This window comes from Amblyomma mixtum, chromosome 8 (assembly GCF_055824585.1).
Source record: "Amblyomma mixtum isolate Tamu chromosome 8, ASM5582458v1, whole genome shotgun sequence".
Lineage (NCBI taxonomy): Eukaryota > Metazoa > Arthropoda > Arachnida > Ixodida > Ixodidae > Amblyomma > Amblyomma mixtum.
Genome location: NC_143019.1, coordinates 139,777,976 through 139,796,860, shown reverse-complemented (window position 1 = coordinate 139,796,860; position 18,885 = coordinate 139,777,976). Strand labels below are relative to the sequence as shown.

The 18,885-nt window shown below is 51.3% G+C and overlaps 1 protein-coding gene across 4 annotated transcripts in view; it reads right to left on the bottom strand.

Moving 5' to 3' along the window:
• LOC149334628 (uncharacterized) overlaps positions 1-18,424 on the bottom strand; it is an 86,759-nt gene extending 68,335 nt beyond the window's left edge. Inside the window, exon 1 of one of the 4 annotated variants that reach the window (XM_089555271.1) lies at positions 18,022-18,424. In XM_089555271.1, the coding sequence (XP_089411397.1) occupies positions 18,022-18,097 (76 nt within the window). In that variant the 5' untranslated portion in view covers positions 18,098-18,424. The remainder of the gene's footprint in view (positions 1-18,021) is intronic. The other 3 variants (XM_089555270.1, XM_089555273.1, XM_089555272.1) reach the window with 3 other exon arrangements.
• Between the last annotated feature and the right edge of the window lie 461 nt (positions 18,425-18,885).

The window sequence follows — 18,885 nt, the reverse complement described above, 5'->3', positions numbered from 1 at the left end:
CAGTGTGTGCATTTGGTCTCGGATGATGCGTACGACATTATAGTAAACGTAGATGCCTAAGTGGAATTCGTCAGCGCTCAATAAATCATTTATAACTGACTTATTTTTTCCTCTGCCCTTTCAGTTTCGTTCTCAGCTGCCAGAAGAGGGTTGCGAAGTCACGAGTGAGTATGCGATCACGTGAGGCATGCACAAACTGCAACATAATCCGCTGCTTTGTCGTTTTAACTTTCATGCCAAACTGCTACAGAAGCCGGAATGGCAGGAAATCAACAAAGGGCTATTATATTGAAGTTTATTTACGCCTTATGTGGTCTGGAGCTCAGTTCTGACGTCGCAACCGTCTGCTGAAGCCGAAACTGCATGGAAGAATAATTTCAATTACAGAAGTGTAGAGCGTAGGGGAATTGCACGCAGTAATTCAAGTTATTATTGCGTAAGCAATACTACGCCAGGTCTAACCGCTCGTCGCGTGGTCCGCGTACCCCCCTGCTCCTCGAGGAGCCGTAACAGATGGTGTGACGTCAGCCTCTCTGTTGCTATGGCGACGCGTGACGTCAGCTTGCTCCCTCCTCCGACGTTACGCGCGCGGCACTGCACGTCACGCTGACCAAAGCGGCCGCTTGACCACCGACGTCTTCGGCGCGCCCTGACGGTGCTGGCGTCGAAACGGAACATGCGCCTATTCTGCGCCGGGCGCGTCGAAGCCGCGAACCCAGAATGCACCGCGCGCGTCGGGTATACGGAGCACGTAGCCGCTACTCGTAGCCGGAAGAATGGATTTCTGCCCATGCGCGCCGCTTGTCGCTCGCATTTTAGCCCGGCGCAGCGTCGCCAACGTGATGTGACCGACCACAACCGCCCCGCTTGCGCGCGCCAAGAACCAATCACGCCGCCGCGCTCGCCAGTTGCGCATGCGCAGTAGCGGGGCATAGCTAGCGTGCCGGGGCCGCCGCGCTGCCCATCGCCTCTCTCTCTCTCCTCGTTGCTTTCGCACTCCTCCAGGTTTAACCAGAGCTAAACCACTGCCGATTTATATTTTTTTTAGTCATGCAAACGCACCAACTCGCCTCTGCTCTTTCCTGCAGTCCAACATGGCTGGCGATGATGGCTTCTTTCTCGAGCCCTTACATCGACCCACGTGCAGGTGCCGCATTCAACACTGCTCGAGCCTCCAAAAGGAAATTTTATTCTAGGCACGTGGTCTGGATTCCGTCGGTCATCTCTCTCGTGAAATTCGCGAGAAGGAACCACAGATATGGCATTAGTTGATAGCAGCTAGATGTGCACACTGGGCGGTATAGCCCCGCGGCTCTTGGTTGCTGGGGTAGTATCTTAGCGCATCCTTTGTCGCAATTTCATTAAGAAGAACACTAATTTGTAGCATTACGTACTACGTTTAATGCGACTGCGCAGGCTGACCCAACTGGCGCAGCATTCGGATCAGGTCATCGACGCGGCTCACGCTGCAATCCGGACGCCTTCTGGCGTAGATGCAGTTGTTCCCATCCCCAAACTGGCAACCAACATTAAGGGGCCACCCAGGACAGCGCTATTAAACTTTTTTTGCAGGTAAAATCCGATGGTTGGGCATTTCGAGCCTTTCTTGCCGCTTGTCCGTCAGCGAATGCTAAGATATTTGGATTGGAAGTTGAGAAACTTTTTGCCGCCGCTGCAACTGAAAGTCTGATGACGAAACAGGATAAAAAAATTAAGCAGTGGCTTAGCTCTGGTTAAGCCTGGATACGGCCGTCCACACACTGCCTGTACGGAGGCGGAGGAGGAGACGGAAATCGGCGCGGTTAGAACTGCCCGCAGGAATGCGGAGAGGAGGGTTGCCGGCTGCGACGCGGGCAACACGCGGCTGCAACGAAAGGTCAAACTGTGGGCGAGGAGGCGATGCGCGCAGTTGTAGCGGCGGTGAGAAGGCGGCGCACATGCGCAGTAGCGCGGGGCCGCGCCGAAAGGTCAGGCGACGGAGTCGGCTGCGGAGAGGAGCGACCACCTGCGCGGCGCGTGACGTCACTCGGTTCCGAGCATGCACATAACTCCCCAGTTCGGCTCACGCGAAGCTCGGCTCTGACTCGCGTAGTGAAGCTTTTCGCTTCAAAATGACGTAAACTGGCGGCAACGCGGACTCCGTGACTGCCGACGCGAACGCTGCGCTGCCACATAGCACCAGCCGAAATCTAAACTACCGCCGGCCGGACGTTGGAGGCCTCTCAGCCGTCGTCGCTTCGTTTATGTTTGCATCGACATTATACGATGGATCCCGTTCTCGATTCCGAAAACCAAGTTCACGCAAACAACTGCGACCTGCACTTCAGCGACCTCAACCCCACACAGGGTGCGATGCTTCTGAGCAAGGGCGTCCGCAGAATTTTTTGCAGGGGGGGGGGGGCCCCATTGGTTGTTGGCGCCGGAGGGGGGGGGGGGGGGGGGGTATGTTCGTAGCAAAAAGGCACTATTTGCGGAGTAAATTTATTTATTTATATACAAATAAAATAAATAAGTAAAATACACACATGAAAGAAAAATTACAAACAGCAAATTAAAGCGAGGCTAGGAGAGATACATTGGAGTTTATCAACGAAGAAACAATTAAAATTAATAAAAATGCAAAAAGATACTATCACTTCGTGGAGAAGAGTGCTCAGTCTTGCTGCATACGGGTTCTCGACACACCCGGATTGATGACCAGCACACAGCACAATATGTTCACAAACACGCAACGACAGTCACTCAGTCAGTCTTCCTTGAACAGAAACTGTAGACGCCTCGGATTTTTCTGGGCGAATTGCGTGATGACACTGGTGATAAATTCATTTCTGTGCTTCATTACACGCTCTCGGTGCACACTCATCATACAAAGGCCGTCCAGTCTGTCGTTTGTCATCGTTGAGCGTAGCCACGTTTTCACTCTCCTCATTGTACTGAAGGAGCGTTCGACCGTACAGGTAGTAACTGGCAAAGCCAGAGTGTCACAGACCAATGGAATGTGTCTCGGCAGGAATTCTCTCGGGGCTCGGCTATCGGCGAACGAAGCCGACTGGAATTCCAGGAGGAATGGAATGTTCTAGAGCGGTGGTACAGGTGCGCTGTTTTTTTTTAAAGTGGAGAATGCAGGCATAGCCGACTCGACGACGCCTGTCACGGAAGACTGACCTTTTGCGTTCCCTCCTGCTCTCCCGCGCGGCGCTCTGAGGGAGCTGAGCGGGTTAATGCGTCCCCTCTGCCCCGTCGTCACCGCGTTGACAAAAGCGCCCCGATGATGAGGGAGAGGGAAGAAATATGCTATCTGCCGGTCCGTCCAGGTTGCAGAGAGCGGTTGGCACAGTCGGGAGGAGATAGGCAGTTGAAGAGGTTGGGTGGTGTGTTTGCGGGCGTGGAGGGCCGAGTTACCGCGCCGAGGCACGCGTTCCATCGCACAAGGCCCGCCGCCTTCGAGCCATCGTCGCATCCACAACCACCCGAACCAGAGTCATCGCCGCAGCCCCCGTATGTGAATTGTCCGTCGGACTTTCTGTTCTTTTTCCCATTTAACTCTTTGTATATTACTTCTTTTCATGCCCTGTACGCCTTCTTGTTCTCTGTAATTGGATTTGTGTGTTCTTTGTATTGTCTGTCTCTCTTGCTTGTCGCGTTTTATATAGTTTTTCGGCTACTCCTCTGTTTGTTTTTACATGTTTTTGTGTTTCCCTGCATGCGATTAAATATTTGTTTTAAACCCGCAACCCCTTGAGTTCCCTTGGAGTACTGACGCACCGACACACGTGCACCACGCACGGGCTGACCGACCTCAAAAAAATAAATGTTGCACAACGTTCGCTTTTAGGCCACAGGGGAGCGTAAAGCGGCCCCTGTGCCTCGACGGCTTGCACCAGGCAGCCGGTTGGTGGGCGATAGTTGTGACAATAATTGGCGTCCGCGACAGGACCGGTCAGCCGCGTGTCGGGGCTGAGGCTCCGAAGGGACTAAGGAGAGGGTCGTGCTAGTGGTTAGATATCCACTGTTTCCTGAGCACGATGGCAGAGGTCGAGTTTGACAAATTGGTCGAGCAGGGAAGAAGCTTCGGCTTCGACGGGAAAGAACTGTTCTCGTGGATTGAACAGGAGCGTGCTAGGCGCCGAGAGGAGAGAAATGCAGAACGCACTTGGCGCAAGGAGGAAACCGAACGCGAAGCACGTATGAGAGATGAGGAGTTGGAGAGGCAACGAGAAGAATCCAATATAAGAATGGCTTTGCTGGAAAAGGAAAAGGAGGTGTTGTTGTTGAGGCGGGAACCCGCTAGTGTCTCTGAAACGGACTCCAGGTCCGGCTCGGAAGAGAGAGGGGCGGTTAAATGGAACAAAGTGAACCCGCACAAAGTTATGCCTATTTTTAATGAGCAGCGCGATGACCTCGATGCCTATTTGAGGCGTTTTGAGCGCGTGGCAGAGAGCCAAGGTTGGCCACGGGATCAGTGGGCCACTTATTTGAGCCTGTGTTTGAGCGGCGAGGCTCTAAACGTTTTTAGCCGAATGTCCGCGCCCGATTGTACGAGCTACGACAAGCTGAAGCAAGCTCTGATGCTGCGATTTCGGCTGACGGAAGAAGGATTCCGAGAGAAGTTTAAGGGGGCATCGCCCATGAATGGAGAAACATGCTCCCAGTTTGTGACTCGGCTGAGGAACTTCCTCGAGCGGTGGGTAGAGCTTTCCAGCACCAAGAAGGAGTATACGGCTTTGTTTGAGCTGATGGTGAAGGACCAGTTCCTTTCAAGCTGTGCGACACCGCTGGAGCTCTTTCTTAAAGAGAAAAAGGACCCTACCCTCGAAGAACTGGTGGAAAGAGCGGAGCAGTACGTGGACGCTCACGCATGGGAAAATTTTTCAAAACTTGAAGCGCCAAAGAAAGAGCCGTCAGTTAGAGCCAGCTCTGATAAAAGGGGCGAAATGAAATACGAGAGCAAGTCGGCTGCGAAGCCGAATGATTTGAAAATCCAGAAATGTTTCATTTGCTCACGCCTCGGACACCGACCCGAAAATTGCCACGTGGGCAGAATGGAGGGCAACAGACCACCTCCGAAGTGTTTCAAGGGCGGGCGAACAGGCCACACTAGCTGGAAGTGTTGGCAGAAGAGCTCGACGAAGCCAAAAGACGGCGCTGAAGAATCATCTTCAGTATGTATCGAGGACGGATACCTTGAATTGAAAAATGGGACAAAGGTTCCCGTTGTTGGCGCCGCTCTGTCTAACAAGACTTTAACTATGAGTGAGAAGCTTCCTGTAGTCACCGGTTTGGTTGGCAACCAAAAGGTTCGCGTACTTAGAGACACCGGGTGCAACACGGTGATAGTGAGGAGGAGCCTTGTCGAAGATGCCGATCTCACAGGATTCAAATCTCCCGTATACCTCCTCGATCGGTCGGTTCTCATGCTTCCGGAGGCTTGGGTCGACGTTGACACCCCATACATCAAGGGACGGCTCCGTGCGAAGTGTATGGAGGATCCCCTTTATGACCTCGTATTAGGCAACGTTGAAGGAGCCAGACATGCCGCCGACCCAGATCCATGTTGGAACCTAGAAGCAATGGCTGCGAAGATGCCGTCCTCAAAAGGGTTAGAGCCACGAGGGAGTGGTAGCGCTGCGGAGGCGGACGCCACCGAGGAAAATGGGAGAGCAGCTTCCGCAGACAGAGAGGATGACCAGGCAAACGCCGTGGTGACGAGGAGGCAAGCCCGGGAGAAGCGAAAACTAAGGGGACTGAGAGTGTCGGTCAACTCTGAAAACGTAAGCAGCGAAGTCCTATGCCAAGAGCAGAAGCGTGACCCCACGCTGCGGGCATGCTTTGACCGAGTGAATCGGGTGGTGCACAGCAGAAAAGGAGACAGCTACCAGTTTTTCCTCCAAGGCGGAGTTCTCCAACGCAAATTCACGTCTAGATTTGGACGGGATTACATTCAAGTAGTTGTTCCCACGAAATTTCGGACAGCTGTGCTCGAAAACGCTCACAGCGGTGTAATGGGAGGACATCAGGGCCCCCGAAAAACAGTGCGCAAAGTTCGAAGTGAATTTTTCTGGCCGGGACTGCAGGCCGACGCGAAACGTTTTGTCATGTCCTGCGGCTCCTGCCAGCGGACTACTCCCAGAGGCCACACATGAAAGGCACCCCGTGCGAATGTTCCAGTCATTGAGACGCCCCTTTCAGAGAGTGATAACGTCGGGGCAGACTACATGAGTCGGGTAGACTAATGGGCCCACGCGGGTTGTTTAGACTGCTGTCACACCCTTCTAGTGTCAGTTTTTTTTTTGTGTGTGTGTCCGTTGTCTTGATTACATGCAGTGATATTCTGTATACCCTTGACTGTGTCCACTGTGATGACGTTGTGTCGTAATATAAATGTAAGCTGTATGCTGTTACGATGTGACACGTGTCATGTGATGCCCGAATTGGACTTCATGAGGACGTCGACAGTGAGTGCAGTGCGGTGCGCGTGAACTGACAAGCGTCCCCGAGTTCGAGTGCAGATACTCTTGCGTGTGTGAAGAGGTTGTCGTGACTGTGCGGTGGTCAAATGATTGAATAGCCGCTTGTATGGCTGTAGGCTGTAACATGTACGCCACTTTTGAGTGCTCATTGCTTTTTGTGTGTGTTTGTGACGCGGAACGGTTAAAACCTTTTTTCCATGTTCTCGTTGTTGATGGTGATTTGGCGTTGGTCTGTGCCTAGCAAAATATTATGGTATAATATTCTTTAGTGGGGGGCTGTGTCACAGACCAATGGAATGTGTCTCGGCAGGAATTCTCTCGGGGCTCGGCTATCGGCGAACGAAGCCGACTGGAATTCCAGGAGGAATGGAATGTTCTAGAGCGGTGGTACAGGTGCGCTGTTTTTTTTTAAAGTGGAGAATGCAGGCATAGCCGACTCGACGACGCCTGTCACGGAAGACTGACCTTTTGCGTTCCCTCCTGCTCTCCCGCGCGGCGCTCTGAGGGAGCTGAGCGGGTTAATGCGTCCCCTCTGCCCCGTCGTCACCGCGTTGACAAAAGCGCCCCGATGATGAGGGAGAGGGAAGAAATATGCTATCTGCCGGTCCGTCCAGGTTGCAGAGAGCGGTTGGCACAGTCGGGAGGAGATAGGCAGTTGAAGAGGTTGGGTGGTGTGTTTGCGGGCGTGGAGGGCCGAGTTACCGCGCCGAGGCACGCGTTCCATCGCACAAGGCCCGCCGCCTTCGAGCCATCGTCGCATCCACAACCACCCGAACCAGAGTCATCGCCGCAGCCCCCGTATGTGAATTGTCCGTCGGACTTTCTGTTCTTTTTCCCATTTAACTCTTTGTATATTACTTCTTTTCATGCCCTGTACGCCTTCTTGTTCTCTGTAATTGGATTTGTGTGTTCTTTGTATTGTCTGTCTCTCTTGCTTGTCGCGTTTTATATAGTTTTTCGGCTACTCCTCTGTTTGTTTTTACATGTTTTTGTGTTTCCCTGCATGCGATTAAATATTTGTTTTAAACCCGCAACCCCTTGAGTTCCCTTGGAGTACTGACGCACCGACACACGTGCACCACGCACGGGCTGACCGACCTCAAAAAAATAAATGTTGCACAACGTTCGCTTTTAGGCCACAGGGGAGCGTAAAGCGGCCCCTGTGCCTCGACGGCTTGCACCAGGCAGCCGGTTGGTGGGCGATAGTTGTGACACAGAGCCACCTCAATGGCTTTTGCAACACCAGGGAAGAATGTCTTGGCCTGATGTAGAAGCTCGCAGTAAGTTATTTCTGATGGGTCCCCAGTTTTGTTGCACCACATCTCGTACCAAGAGATGGCCTCTTCCTTGAAGTTGTCGATGCCGTAAAAGCACTGGAGTTCTTCGGCGAGAACAGCGAACTCAACACGGCTCAAGTGCTTCATTTTTGATGGATGCAGCTGGAGAAGTTTGAAGCTCCTCTCATTGCTTTCAGAATGAATATAAAAGGCCTCCATTACCTTTATATTCATCAGAAAGGCAGTCTATGTATCAGCAGCCCTTCGATTGCCTTATCCGAGAGGGAGTTGAGGTATCTGAACTCCCACGTGCCTTCCAAAAAACGTCTGTGTGCTAGATAAGTGTTTCTATATATACCCCTTGCCTTCTTCAATAAAAACTAGTTGATAGTCAGCGCTTGTTTGTGTTACTCTTCCGTCTTTCGTTTTTTCCCGTCCTTGTTGCGCTGTGAACAATATCATGAATACGTACCAACTCGCCCAAATTTCTGCCTTGCTTAACGAAAGGTAAGCCCCCGCCAATTTTTTTCTCGTATTTAATCATAACGCTTGTACTTGTGAGATTGGCCTGTGGCGGGGATACCTGCATTTTATTAAGGCGAAAGCCTTTAATGCCTCATACTGTCGTTAGCAGACGCTGTCGGCAGCCGTGTCGACAGACGCGTCGGCAGGAGTGTCGACAGACGCGTCGGCAGCCGTGTCGACAGACGCGTTGGCAGGAGTGTCGACAGACGCGTCGGCAGCCATGTCGACAGACGCGTCGGCAGATTCGTCCGCCTTTCGGCGTCACTGCTTAAAAGGCTCAAGGTGCCAGCATGAATAAAGGCGCATCTAGTGAATGCATGGGCTTCATAAATAAAATAAAAGGAGTAAATTCAAGAAAAGGAAATAAAAAATAAAATAAGAAAAATAAAAATAAAAACAATAAAATTAAGAAAAGGAGCAAAAAATAAAAAAAAAATATGAAAAATAAAAAGTAAACAAAAACAAACAGTGGCTAGGAAAGGCTTTCGCCTTGGAGCACTTTAGAGAGCCAAAGTGCCCCCTGAATTCTTACTTCTTGCTTACAAGAGCGCCGTTTTCAATACGAGTGGCTGGACTGCCACCGCGCGAGGTACCTTTCCACCAAAGCAGTCTGGTTCCCTGAGACGTCGCTGAGTGCACCACTGAGGTTGCAGCCGCCACGGAAGACGGCCGACACCGCATTCTACTCTAAGCAAGAAGAGTGCCTTTCAACGCTTGCCGAACGTCATCGGACACGATGCTGCGATACGTCGAAGCAACTTAATGCAGTCAGTAAGACCCGGGCCGTCCGAGCTGGAGTCACACAGCAGTGTGTCGAGTCCGTTTTTATTGACGTTCCTCGTCCTACGGCGTCAGCCGCCCTTCGGGGGCCCGTTCGAATTGACCGCTACGAGACCCGAATTCAGCAAGGCGGAAATTTGGGCGAGTTGGTAAGTATTCATGATTTTGCTCACAGCGAAGCAAGAACGGGACGAAAGAGTGACACAAAGAAAATTAGCGAGCGTCTGGCGCCACAAACGTACTAACACGGTCGTCCACTTCTAGCCTGAACCAGGCTCCGCGCAGCGCCCCTCTCGGGCGCTTGGGCAACTACCGCGCAGTGCCGGAGACCATAGGCGTGGAGTCTTCTACGGTCCGCCAGCACCTCGCGGTCAAGTTCACTTTCGCATTTCCGACAGAGCAGCCCAGAGCTGCCCCCACGGTGGCTTATCGCTTCTTCTTGCAACCGACACGCGATAATAAAGAGGCCGATGCGGGGAAACTCTTCAAGTGCGGGTTCAAGCGGCGGAGGCCACCGCCGTTACTTAGCTGTGCAATATTTCATAATTTGAAGCAGTTCGTGCCCAGCAGCCAGAATAACTGGCGGGTGCTTTCATCCACTGCAAAGCGCCGCTATTCAATGGCAATGCTAAAAAAATACCCAAGACAGTTTGGAAAGTCTCAAGTGTGCTTGTCGAAAGCCTTGTGGTGAGCCCACTGCCGCTTCCCCAAACCGCTTGGCGCGGAATCACTGGGCCGCTTCGGAGCCGTGTGTCTCATTCAGGGCTGGGCAAGATACTTCAAATAGTATCTTCGATACGATACTCGATACCTTTGAAAATTGTATCTCCGATACCGATACAAGATACAGTACCGAAGTCAATTTTCGATACATATACTCGATACTGTATCTTCGATACTTCAATACATCACTAAAATATCAAATATTATACAGGTTATATTACGACTAACAAAGTTTACATAACTGAAATCACTGTGTAATAATTCCGGTAATATAATTGGAGAACTTAGGAAATGTACGCGTGGTTTCTGTAACCTTTAGTGTATATCTATGAAGCACTTTTCCTGAAAGGACTTATAAATGAATCCGACAGCATGGATCTGTTGAAGCTCCGCTGTCTGCGCAGTTGGCCTTGTTAGAACTTTAATTTGGACTAAAGCCATATACCAGGTGTCCCAGCTAAATGTAACCAAGCTTTTAAAAAACACGGGGTGTCCTAGCCATCTGAAACCAAATGAGGGTTGCTTACAGTCCCGTGACCTAGTCTGCAGTATTTTTTTCATTCTTCAAGGTTGAGTAATTAGTTAAGCTTAATTAACTAACTTTTTATTTATTGACTTCAGGAACAAAGTGCCAATGGAAAAGTTGTAGGAACAAAGTGTCAATGGAAAAGTTGTAGATCGCTTCGAGAAACAGGTTACTGAGACTTTTGCAGCAAATTAATATTTACGTAAAGTAGTTTTTTTACCGCGCTTTTAACCATAACCCGCACAATAAGAAAAAGCTTCCACATGACAACTGTGCCACTTCAACGTCCCAAGACGCGCCTTAGAGAATAAAATCCTTTTTTTCTGAAGTCCTCTCCTCGATGAGACTTTGGGTGCACATTGGGGCAGAGAAGTCAGCGAGCAGCTGTTCACGTGACAACTTTCTTTTAAGGGCAATAAATGAAGCTACGTAAATCGTAACTTGACGGAAACAGCACTACTAACGGTTTTTCGAAGTGATCTAAAACTTTTTCATTGACACTTTTTTCCTGAAGTCAATAATTAAAAAGTTAGCTAATTGAACTTAACTAATTAGTTAACTTTTAAGAGGGGAAAAATACTAAGGACTAGGCCACGCGACTATGAACAACCCTCAGTTGGTTTCACTGGACTAGGACACTTCGCCTTTTTTAAAAGTTTGGTTACATTTAGCTGGGACACCCGGTATATGTTGAAGTGATCGCTTCTGTAAGCAGCCTAACGAAAAATCATTTAACCCAAAGTTCCTCATACGAACCAATCTGTGAGCACTTGGCTATATGAATAAACCTGAAACGTTTTCTGTTTTCGGTTCGATACTATAGAGCAATTACCCGATGGCTTGTGCCTTTGATCAAACTAAATGATGCAAGCTCCGTGCGCTTGGGAACCGAACAGTTAGTTTGCCAGTACTGCGATAACAAACTTCTGAAGCTGAAACTATTCTTGAAAAGCTGGAATTAAAACAACAACAAGTAAAATGGCTGAACGTTTTTATTAGGCTAAAGATATTCGTTACGTTTACTTGAAGGTCTTAAGTAACAACATTTGCTCGAACCGCCGGTCCGAAAGAGTCCCGCGATGTGGGCGCGCTATAAGGGAGGAAAATGAAAAAAGCCTCTCTACAGGAGCAGAAGAGCATGTCGCAGTATTATACTTGACGAAGGCGCCTCTTGTCAGTGGATAAGAATGAAGCATAGCCACATCAACTTGAGGATCTTGTAAATAATTGAGAAACTGAAGCTTCACTAACGCCTTCTGAGAGCTACGGCTGGTTATACCGCTTGTCTCTTCAAATGAAAAGAATGCGTCAGCTGACGCATTTGATGCTGCTGGCGCCGATGATCCCACTGCCTCGCGTGCGGAAGAATGCGCGGCTTGTGTTGTGCTGACATAGTCGACAAAAGCTTCTTCTGTAAGCTTCTGAGCATGACGGCGGAAGTCTTCCATTTCTGCTCGCAACCACAGCAACTTGAAATAGGGGTGTAGAACAGCAGCAACTGTTGCCTCTTCTGCACTCGGTTTCATCTTCAAAAGATGGTCAAACCTGCGGGTGAATCCATTCCTAACTCCGAGAAACGCTGATGATCCAGAAGTGGTAGCTTGGGAGTTAGCTAAAAAGCAGCGAAGATGCTGCCGCCCGTCTTGTACTACCGCCTGAGCGAGCGCTTTTACAGGTTTTTTTTTTTTTGTATCCAGTATCGTAAAATACACGATACACTAAAAATGTATTTTCGATACCGATACTCCGATACTCTAGTTTTCGGCACGCGATACCTAATACCGATACACAAAATGTATCGAAAGATAGTATCGAAGATACATGTATCTTCGATACTGCCCATGACTGGTCTCATTGCAACGAGACGTCTGGCGAAGGAGCGGCTGTGCAGCTGCCACCGCCGACGCGCGCGCGCTCGTTCTACCGCTACTGTGTGACGTCACGGTAGGTATGCGCAGCTGCGCCCCCCACTGGCGCGCCGGTTGCTAAGGAGGGGAGGAGGTTGCGCCGCTGCGCGGAGGAGAGGCCACAGTGGGCACGATTCCAGCGCACGGAGGGACACCGTGAGTATCAACCACAATCGCGCCACCGTGGAGAGGCCAGTATGAACACCAGGTCGTCGAGAATACTCCCTCAAACATAAGTCGAAGTGCGACGAAGGGAATCGCAAAGTTCACGGTGGGCTCTCTGCCAAACTGGACGTCAATACGTAAACTCCAGGAAACGCCTGCCCAGAAACACGTGTGGCGAATTTTACTGACGTGGCCAACGAAAGGAGCCTTTCTTCGTTGTAATGGAGAAAAAAAAACGGCTCCTTTCGTTGGCGTCACGCAGTCGCAACTTCTTTGCTTACTGGCGCCCAGAATGTCGGTACGCCGCCAGAATATTCGTAGTGAGCTGGCGCAAAGTAGACGGGGGAGGGGGTTGAATGCCTTCGTGACATAAAGATAAACAAATTGAACTAAATTCTTGATGAAAGCCCACACACTCGCTTACCAGCGAGAGCGCGCGTAATTAATATGGGTGGCAAGCTTACTGGGGAACGTGTTTGTTGTCAGGTCGTGTAGGTACAGTAAACTAATGTAAACCATCCGGGTTAACAGATTCCACTGGATTCCTCCGGATTAACAGATTCTCACAACGCCCGTTGTGAGAATGTAACGGCAGTTCACAAGGCGCCGAGTTTCGAGGCAGATTAGCTGCGAGAAAAAGATATATTTATGCGTAATTAACTTTGATTCACGCTTTAAACCATCCATGGCACCAGCCTGTCTTGGGAAGACACCAAATTTGCTGAATTTCACGCGGCAGAGGCAGTCTTCTGTTCGAAACTTCTTGCCGACGCACTGCACCCGAACGGGAGAGTGGGACCCAACATGCCTCCGCCGCCGAGAACGGTGTCCTCACACTGAAAGCGGCGCTGGCCCTCGAGGAGGAAGCAGCGCCGCGGGGTGGTGCAAAGGGTGTCCTCACCCTGAAAGCAGAGGCGAGCGGGCACCCAGGCACCCTGCACAGCACAGCCTTGCAGAGCGACCTCTACGGCCCGTGTCCGAGCTGGACAATGCAGTCTCCCATGCACTAGGCTAGAGTCGCACATTCTCCGGGGGTCTGTCAGCATGGACATTAAAAAAAAAGCACAACTGCCAGTCTGGTGCATGTCGCTGACCTGAAACCCTGCGACCCTCGCAAGGATCATAACTAAGTTGAGGTGATCTTCCCTCAGCGCCGAAAATTGTAGAAATTGGCGGGGGCTTAGCATTGGTTAAGCCTGGCAGGTTGCGAAAGCAAAAGCGCAGCGCCTCCAACAGAAGGAACGCAGTGCAGCCGCGTCTACAGGTCGCGCGTGGCTACCGGCCGCCGCTGCGCGACTCGACTTGGTAGCCCATCTCTCGCCCTGGCATGACGTCACGCTATGACGTCACTAGGCATGGCATGACGTCATAGTTCATTCTCAATGTCCCGCGTGGCTACCGGCCGCCGCTACGCGACGACTCGACTTGGTAGCCGCAGCCCTTCTCTCGCCCTGGTATGACGTCAGAGGTCATTCTAAACGTCAAACGTGGCTACCGGCCGCCGCTACGCGGAAGGCCGTTCATGAGCGTAGTATTGGTTTCGCAATAAAAGAACGTGCTTGAGTGTGCCTTTGGGCGTCCCGCACCTTGCGCAGTCCGGTCTGAATTAGTCCGGGGCGAATTCGCAATAAAAGTAGGGATTAATAAAGGTTCCGGCTTTTAACTGCCTCCAGACTAATACTTGCCTTCTGTTGAGAGAAAGGTGAGGGAGAGGGAATTTAAGTCTACTGTTCCTGTAGTGGGAAGTGCACAAGACCATTCTTTCTTTAGAAGACCGACGAATTCTCGGTCTTGACCTTTTCGTTTCTCTTACTGCTGGGGTTAGCTGGAACCAGAAACTTCCTATGAAGCTTTTCGCAAAGCTCCGTATTCCTGTTTTACAGTCGCTCATTATAATAAAATTTTGGACCCGGTTGCCAAAATAGCATAGCTATGGCCCCTTCTGCTTCTGATGGGTGGCTCGTATTCCTATTTGAGGAGTCGTTCACCCGTTTTCCTGAGTGATCGACTAGCGCTTTAGAGAAAGTTGCAATATGCTGCAGCATCAACGCTTACTACGCTAGGTTGAGAGAAGTGTTTTTGGATTGCTTTAGCTCTAGCCCTCCTCCTGTACTCATGTTCCGGATGCACCTTCATCGGTACAGGCTCGACTTGTGGCTGTTTATTCCCTGCCTTATTCCCGCGGTAGTCTCATCGGCCCCCTTGACGCTCCCAGTTGGAATCCACTCCTCTACCTTAAGCCCTAACGGGCACCTTTATCGAAAATGGTGCTACCGCTTGTCCGCACACCAAAGAAATGCTCCGAACCAGGCCTACTCAAGACGACACAGAGCCTCAGAAAACACACGACAAGCCGGGCTCAGCCAGAAATGACAGTCGGCTTATAGCTGAGCCTAGCTTCTCCAAATCCGCTAGGGGTTAAGGGACCAACTTGCCCTGTCCATTTGATTTTAACTAGTATGTCATTAACTCGCGTAACACTCTGCCCTCTTCCTGTTTCTTAATGTTACATGTGGCGTTATTTTTAGCATAGCTAAGTGCGCTGTCCCCAGTTTAAGCTTCAGCAGTATCAGCTGGAAATGGTTGGTTTATTGGGGTTTAACGTCCCGAAGCGACTCAGGCTGTGAGAAGCACCGTAGTGGGGGGCTCCGGAAATTTCCACCACCTGGGGTTCTTTAACGTGCACTGACATCGCACAACACACGGGTGGTCTCTAGCACTTCGCCTCCATCGAGATACGACCTCCGCGGCCGGGACAGTGGAAAACGAGAACTTCCAGATCTATACCGCCTGGAAAAAGGGAGGAGAAGGAACAGTGCACAATCAACCGGGAGCAGTAGCAATTGAGCGAGGAAAATGTGGTGGGGTCGAACGGCGGGACGAAACTGCCATGGTGGCTACAATGAGATTGTGCTGTGGGGCACCAGGTCGCGAGTTGCGTTTGCGAAGGTGCTGAGCGCAGTCCCTGCCTGGTAGCCGGACCCTTGGACCGTAAAAACTCGCTTGATAATCAACTGCCAAGCGGAAACGAGAAGGGGCTGTCTGGTCCTCTATCACCCGCGGCGGCTTTCAAGTGTGCGTGAGAAGCGGCACGGCGACCGGACCTCACCATTGCCCGTTGGCGAGGTGCATCGCAGTGCTTGTGTCAGCAGCAGGCGACCGGACACCTACCCCTGCCCCAATGGCCGCTTCCCACGGCCGCGGGTATGTCCCACAGTGACCAATGACGAGAGAGGACAGCTCATACATAAAATATGGCCCCCTATTTTGTGACGTTTCATTCGGTCCTTTGCTCCCAATGCCGTCGGGGATGAGGCGTGGAGGGAACTTGTCTGCATAGACACCCCCGACGCCCACGGCACAAAAGGCGGACCGACGAATGACGATGCACTATTAAGGGACTGCTCGGTAGCTGGCGGTTCTTGCGTCTCGGCCGAGGCGGAGGAACGTCAGGGGCCATGTTGATATCGTCATGACTGAGGTCACGAACACATTTGACGTCACGAAAGAAAGGCCCGTTGAAAGGCGTAGGAGGGGCAAGGCTATGGCCGCCTCTTCCGCAGTAGTCTGGTCCGCAAACCATATCCTGCCGGCCACAAAACCCTAACTAAAGCCCAAGAGAACACCTGGCGCCGCTTACAGACAAATACGTACCCTCACCCCACAATTTACTCGCACATTTAACCAGGCAAGTACACGGTAAATTCTGGCCTCAGCCAGCCAACCTCACGCATATAATGTGGGGTTGCTTTCCAAACGACATAGCAACATTTGAAATATGGAGCAGTGGGAGGCATTGATGCGCAGCTCGGACCCAGCCGTCCAAGTGGCGGCATGCGAGTGGGCTGCGGAGGCCGCCGGGGCTCAAGGGCTCCCGTGTGCCTGATCCCATCACCCTTCCCTCTTAAATTTGCGCACAAATAAAGTCCTAAACAACAACAACAAGGCGTAGGAGGCAACAGTACTGCCACAAGATGTCCCGTAAGCAATGACGGCGCTTCCGTTGCGGGATGCGTTCGCAAAAAGCTGTCGCCACCCCGGCCGAGCTTCAATAGACTCGTGAAGACATGTATCAAGACGGCGACAACCGAGCCGGAAAACGTTGCAGTAGTGCTTCAGAAGGCGGGCCACAGCTTGTCAAACGGAATGCCCCACTTTGGACACCCCAGCGTGAAAGTCCCCCAAAACAAATAACACGTGCAGCTGCGATTTGTTGTGCACCTACACGGACAGGGGAAAAAACAAGTGCTTGGCCTGTTCGTGCAGGCTTATGTGATTCCTTCGCGCTTCAATTCATGCCATGGCCAAACGCACGATCCATCCACTCCGAAAAAAACTAACAGCGCACGCCAGAGAAAAAAAAAAAGCAACTGCTTTACAACAGCGACGGCAGTGCACTACTGACAAAAGGGGGCGAATAAACCATGCAGTGATGCTCAGCAGTACAGAAAGAGTCGTAGCGCGGGAAATAAGTCAGGCTGCGTAAGGTGGCAATCTGTGAAAACAATAAGTGAAGCTTGCCTAAGTTTCCACACCTGTGAAGCCTTGAAAAGTTGCCTGTGGACAAAGGCCACAAAGCAAAGAGCGAGCACGGATAAGCTATGTGGCTCGCTGCTTCTAGACAGAAACAAAACACGAGGCGAAAAGCACCAAACAACTAAACGTGCCCTTAGTCATCAACTCCAAGCTCGCAATCGGCCGCTGCTTCACACGCAGAAACGTCTCGGCACCGCGCGCTTGACCAGGAGCACGCGAATCGCCGTTGTAACTGCCCCGCATTCTCTCAACAGTTCTAGCAGCAGCGCCATCTCTCGCCCCCGAAATCACTTTCCGTTTTGCGACCCGCGGACGTTTGCTTTTGTCTTTCTGCCGTCGACAACAGCTGGCGCTGCCTGTACAGCTGTTACAAACTACGTTACTAGAACGTTGGTTACAAAGCCATAATTTTCGGTCCCGCATTGTCGCACATGATGCAGACATTCCATCGACTTTCACCAATTCAGGCACGCACTAGCCCGACGCAAAACATTTACACAAACTTACATTAAATGCCTACCTTCTGCTAAATATGAGCGAGAACAATGCAGAGTACTGGGCGCGAAAATTCTTGCAATTTTTGTTCTGAGCGACGCAACTCTAAGTAGAAAAAGACGGCCAAAAACAAAGGCACAGTTGTGAAGCGTGACCGAGGAAAGGACACACGTGCGGTTCCGTTAACCCTGGCCGACGGCGACCTCACGAGTTCAACGCGAAGTCTACGCTGTTTGCATACGACCGCTATAATAACGCATGGCCGGCCAGACGCGGAAACTCCGGCTACTACTATGAAACGCATCATTAAAAGCTAAGCCGACAAGCAGCAGTGCAAGTTCCAACCTGGCCAACAAACACGACCACCGCGAACGTTAACTCGAACGTTGGGACCGCACACACACACATACACGCGAACACAAGGCGCTGCGCGTTTCGCAAGCGTTCCACTCGGTTTTTTCCAAGTTCAAGATGCAAAACCAACTAGCCCGTCAACATGCCTTACTGACCTCTCAAACAGCGCAAAAAATGTGCGAGACAAAGCCACACACGAACGGTCACCGAGTAAAGAAAGATCGCGCTGAGCAACGACACACACGCGCTTCCCGACTGCTTACCTTCGGCGACGAGCCGCGCTATGAGTCGGCACCTGTCGTGGCGGACGGCGTCGTGCAGCTTTGTGCCAGAGGCCATGACCGGCAGCACGTATTCCACAAACAGCGCAAACAAGACGACCACGACCGTGTCAGCGGGAAGCCACAAGAACACAAGGCGACGGGCGAAAACCGTTGTGGCGGCGGCGGCGGCGGCGCTCGCTTCTTGCTCTGGTTGGCTTCTCGGCTGCGCGAGCCGGGAGAGGAGGAGTAGGCGCCAACCCTGCGGCGCCAAAGAGGAGGAGAGACCCGAGCCCGTCGTGGGCCGCGCTCATTGGCCGCCCTCACGTGCCAGGCCTTCGCCAGACATTTGAACTTGGACGAGCCGCGGAGATGAGAGCGCCCGGTCTCGCTTGTTCGTTCTTTCCTCGGTTTCTGTCACTCAGCGTCCGTTACGCCGTGTTTTTTTTAAAGCTTCTAAAGTGAAAGCCTTTAATATGGCTTAAACTGTCGGCCAAAATTCTGTCACAATATAACTGTCAATCAAACGGATGACGGGTGTCCATCGAGATGTGTGAGACGAAGAGAGTATACACTTCATTTGAGTCTTTGAAGAGGAAGGCTCTTTTCTGGCGCAGGTCGGCTACTGTCGCTTGGTGGCCTTGATTTCTTGAATCTCGGCGACCTGGTCACCTCTCTCTGTGAGCAACTTTTGTTGCCACAGGTCCGAGCTGCGCAGCGCAGTCTCCCACTGCTCCTCTGTGGTTATTCGGCTGAAAGGGTTCTTACTACAGGCCCACGTGATGTGGTTAGCATACTCTCCGCAGCTTTTGCATTGTGCAGAGTATATATCTGGATGAATTTTGGCTAGCATTGCGGGGCATGGGA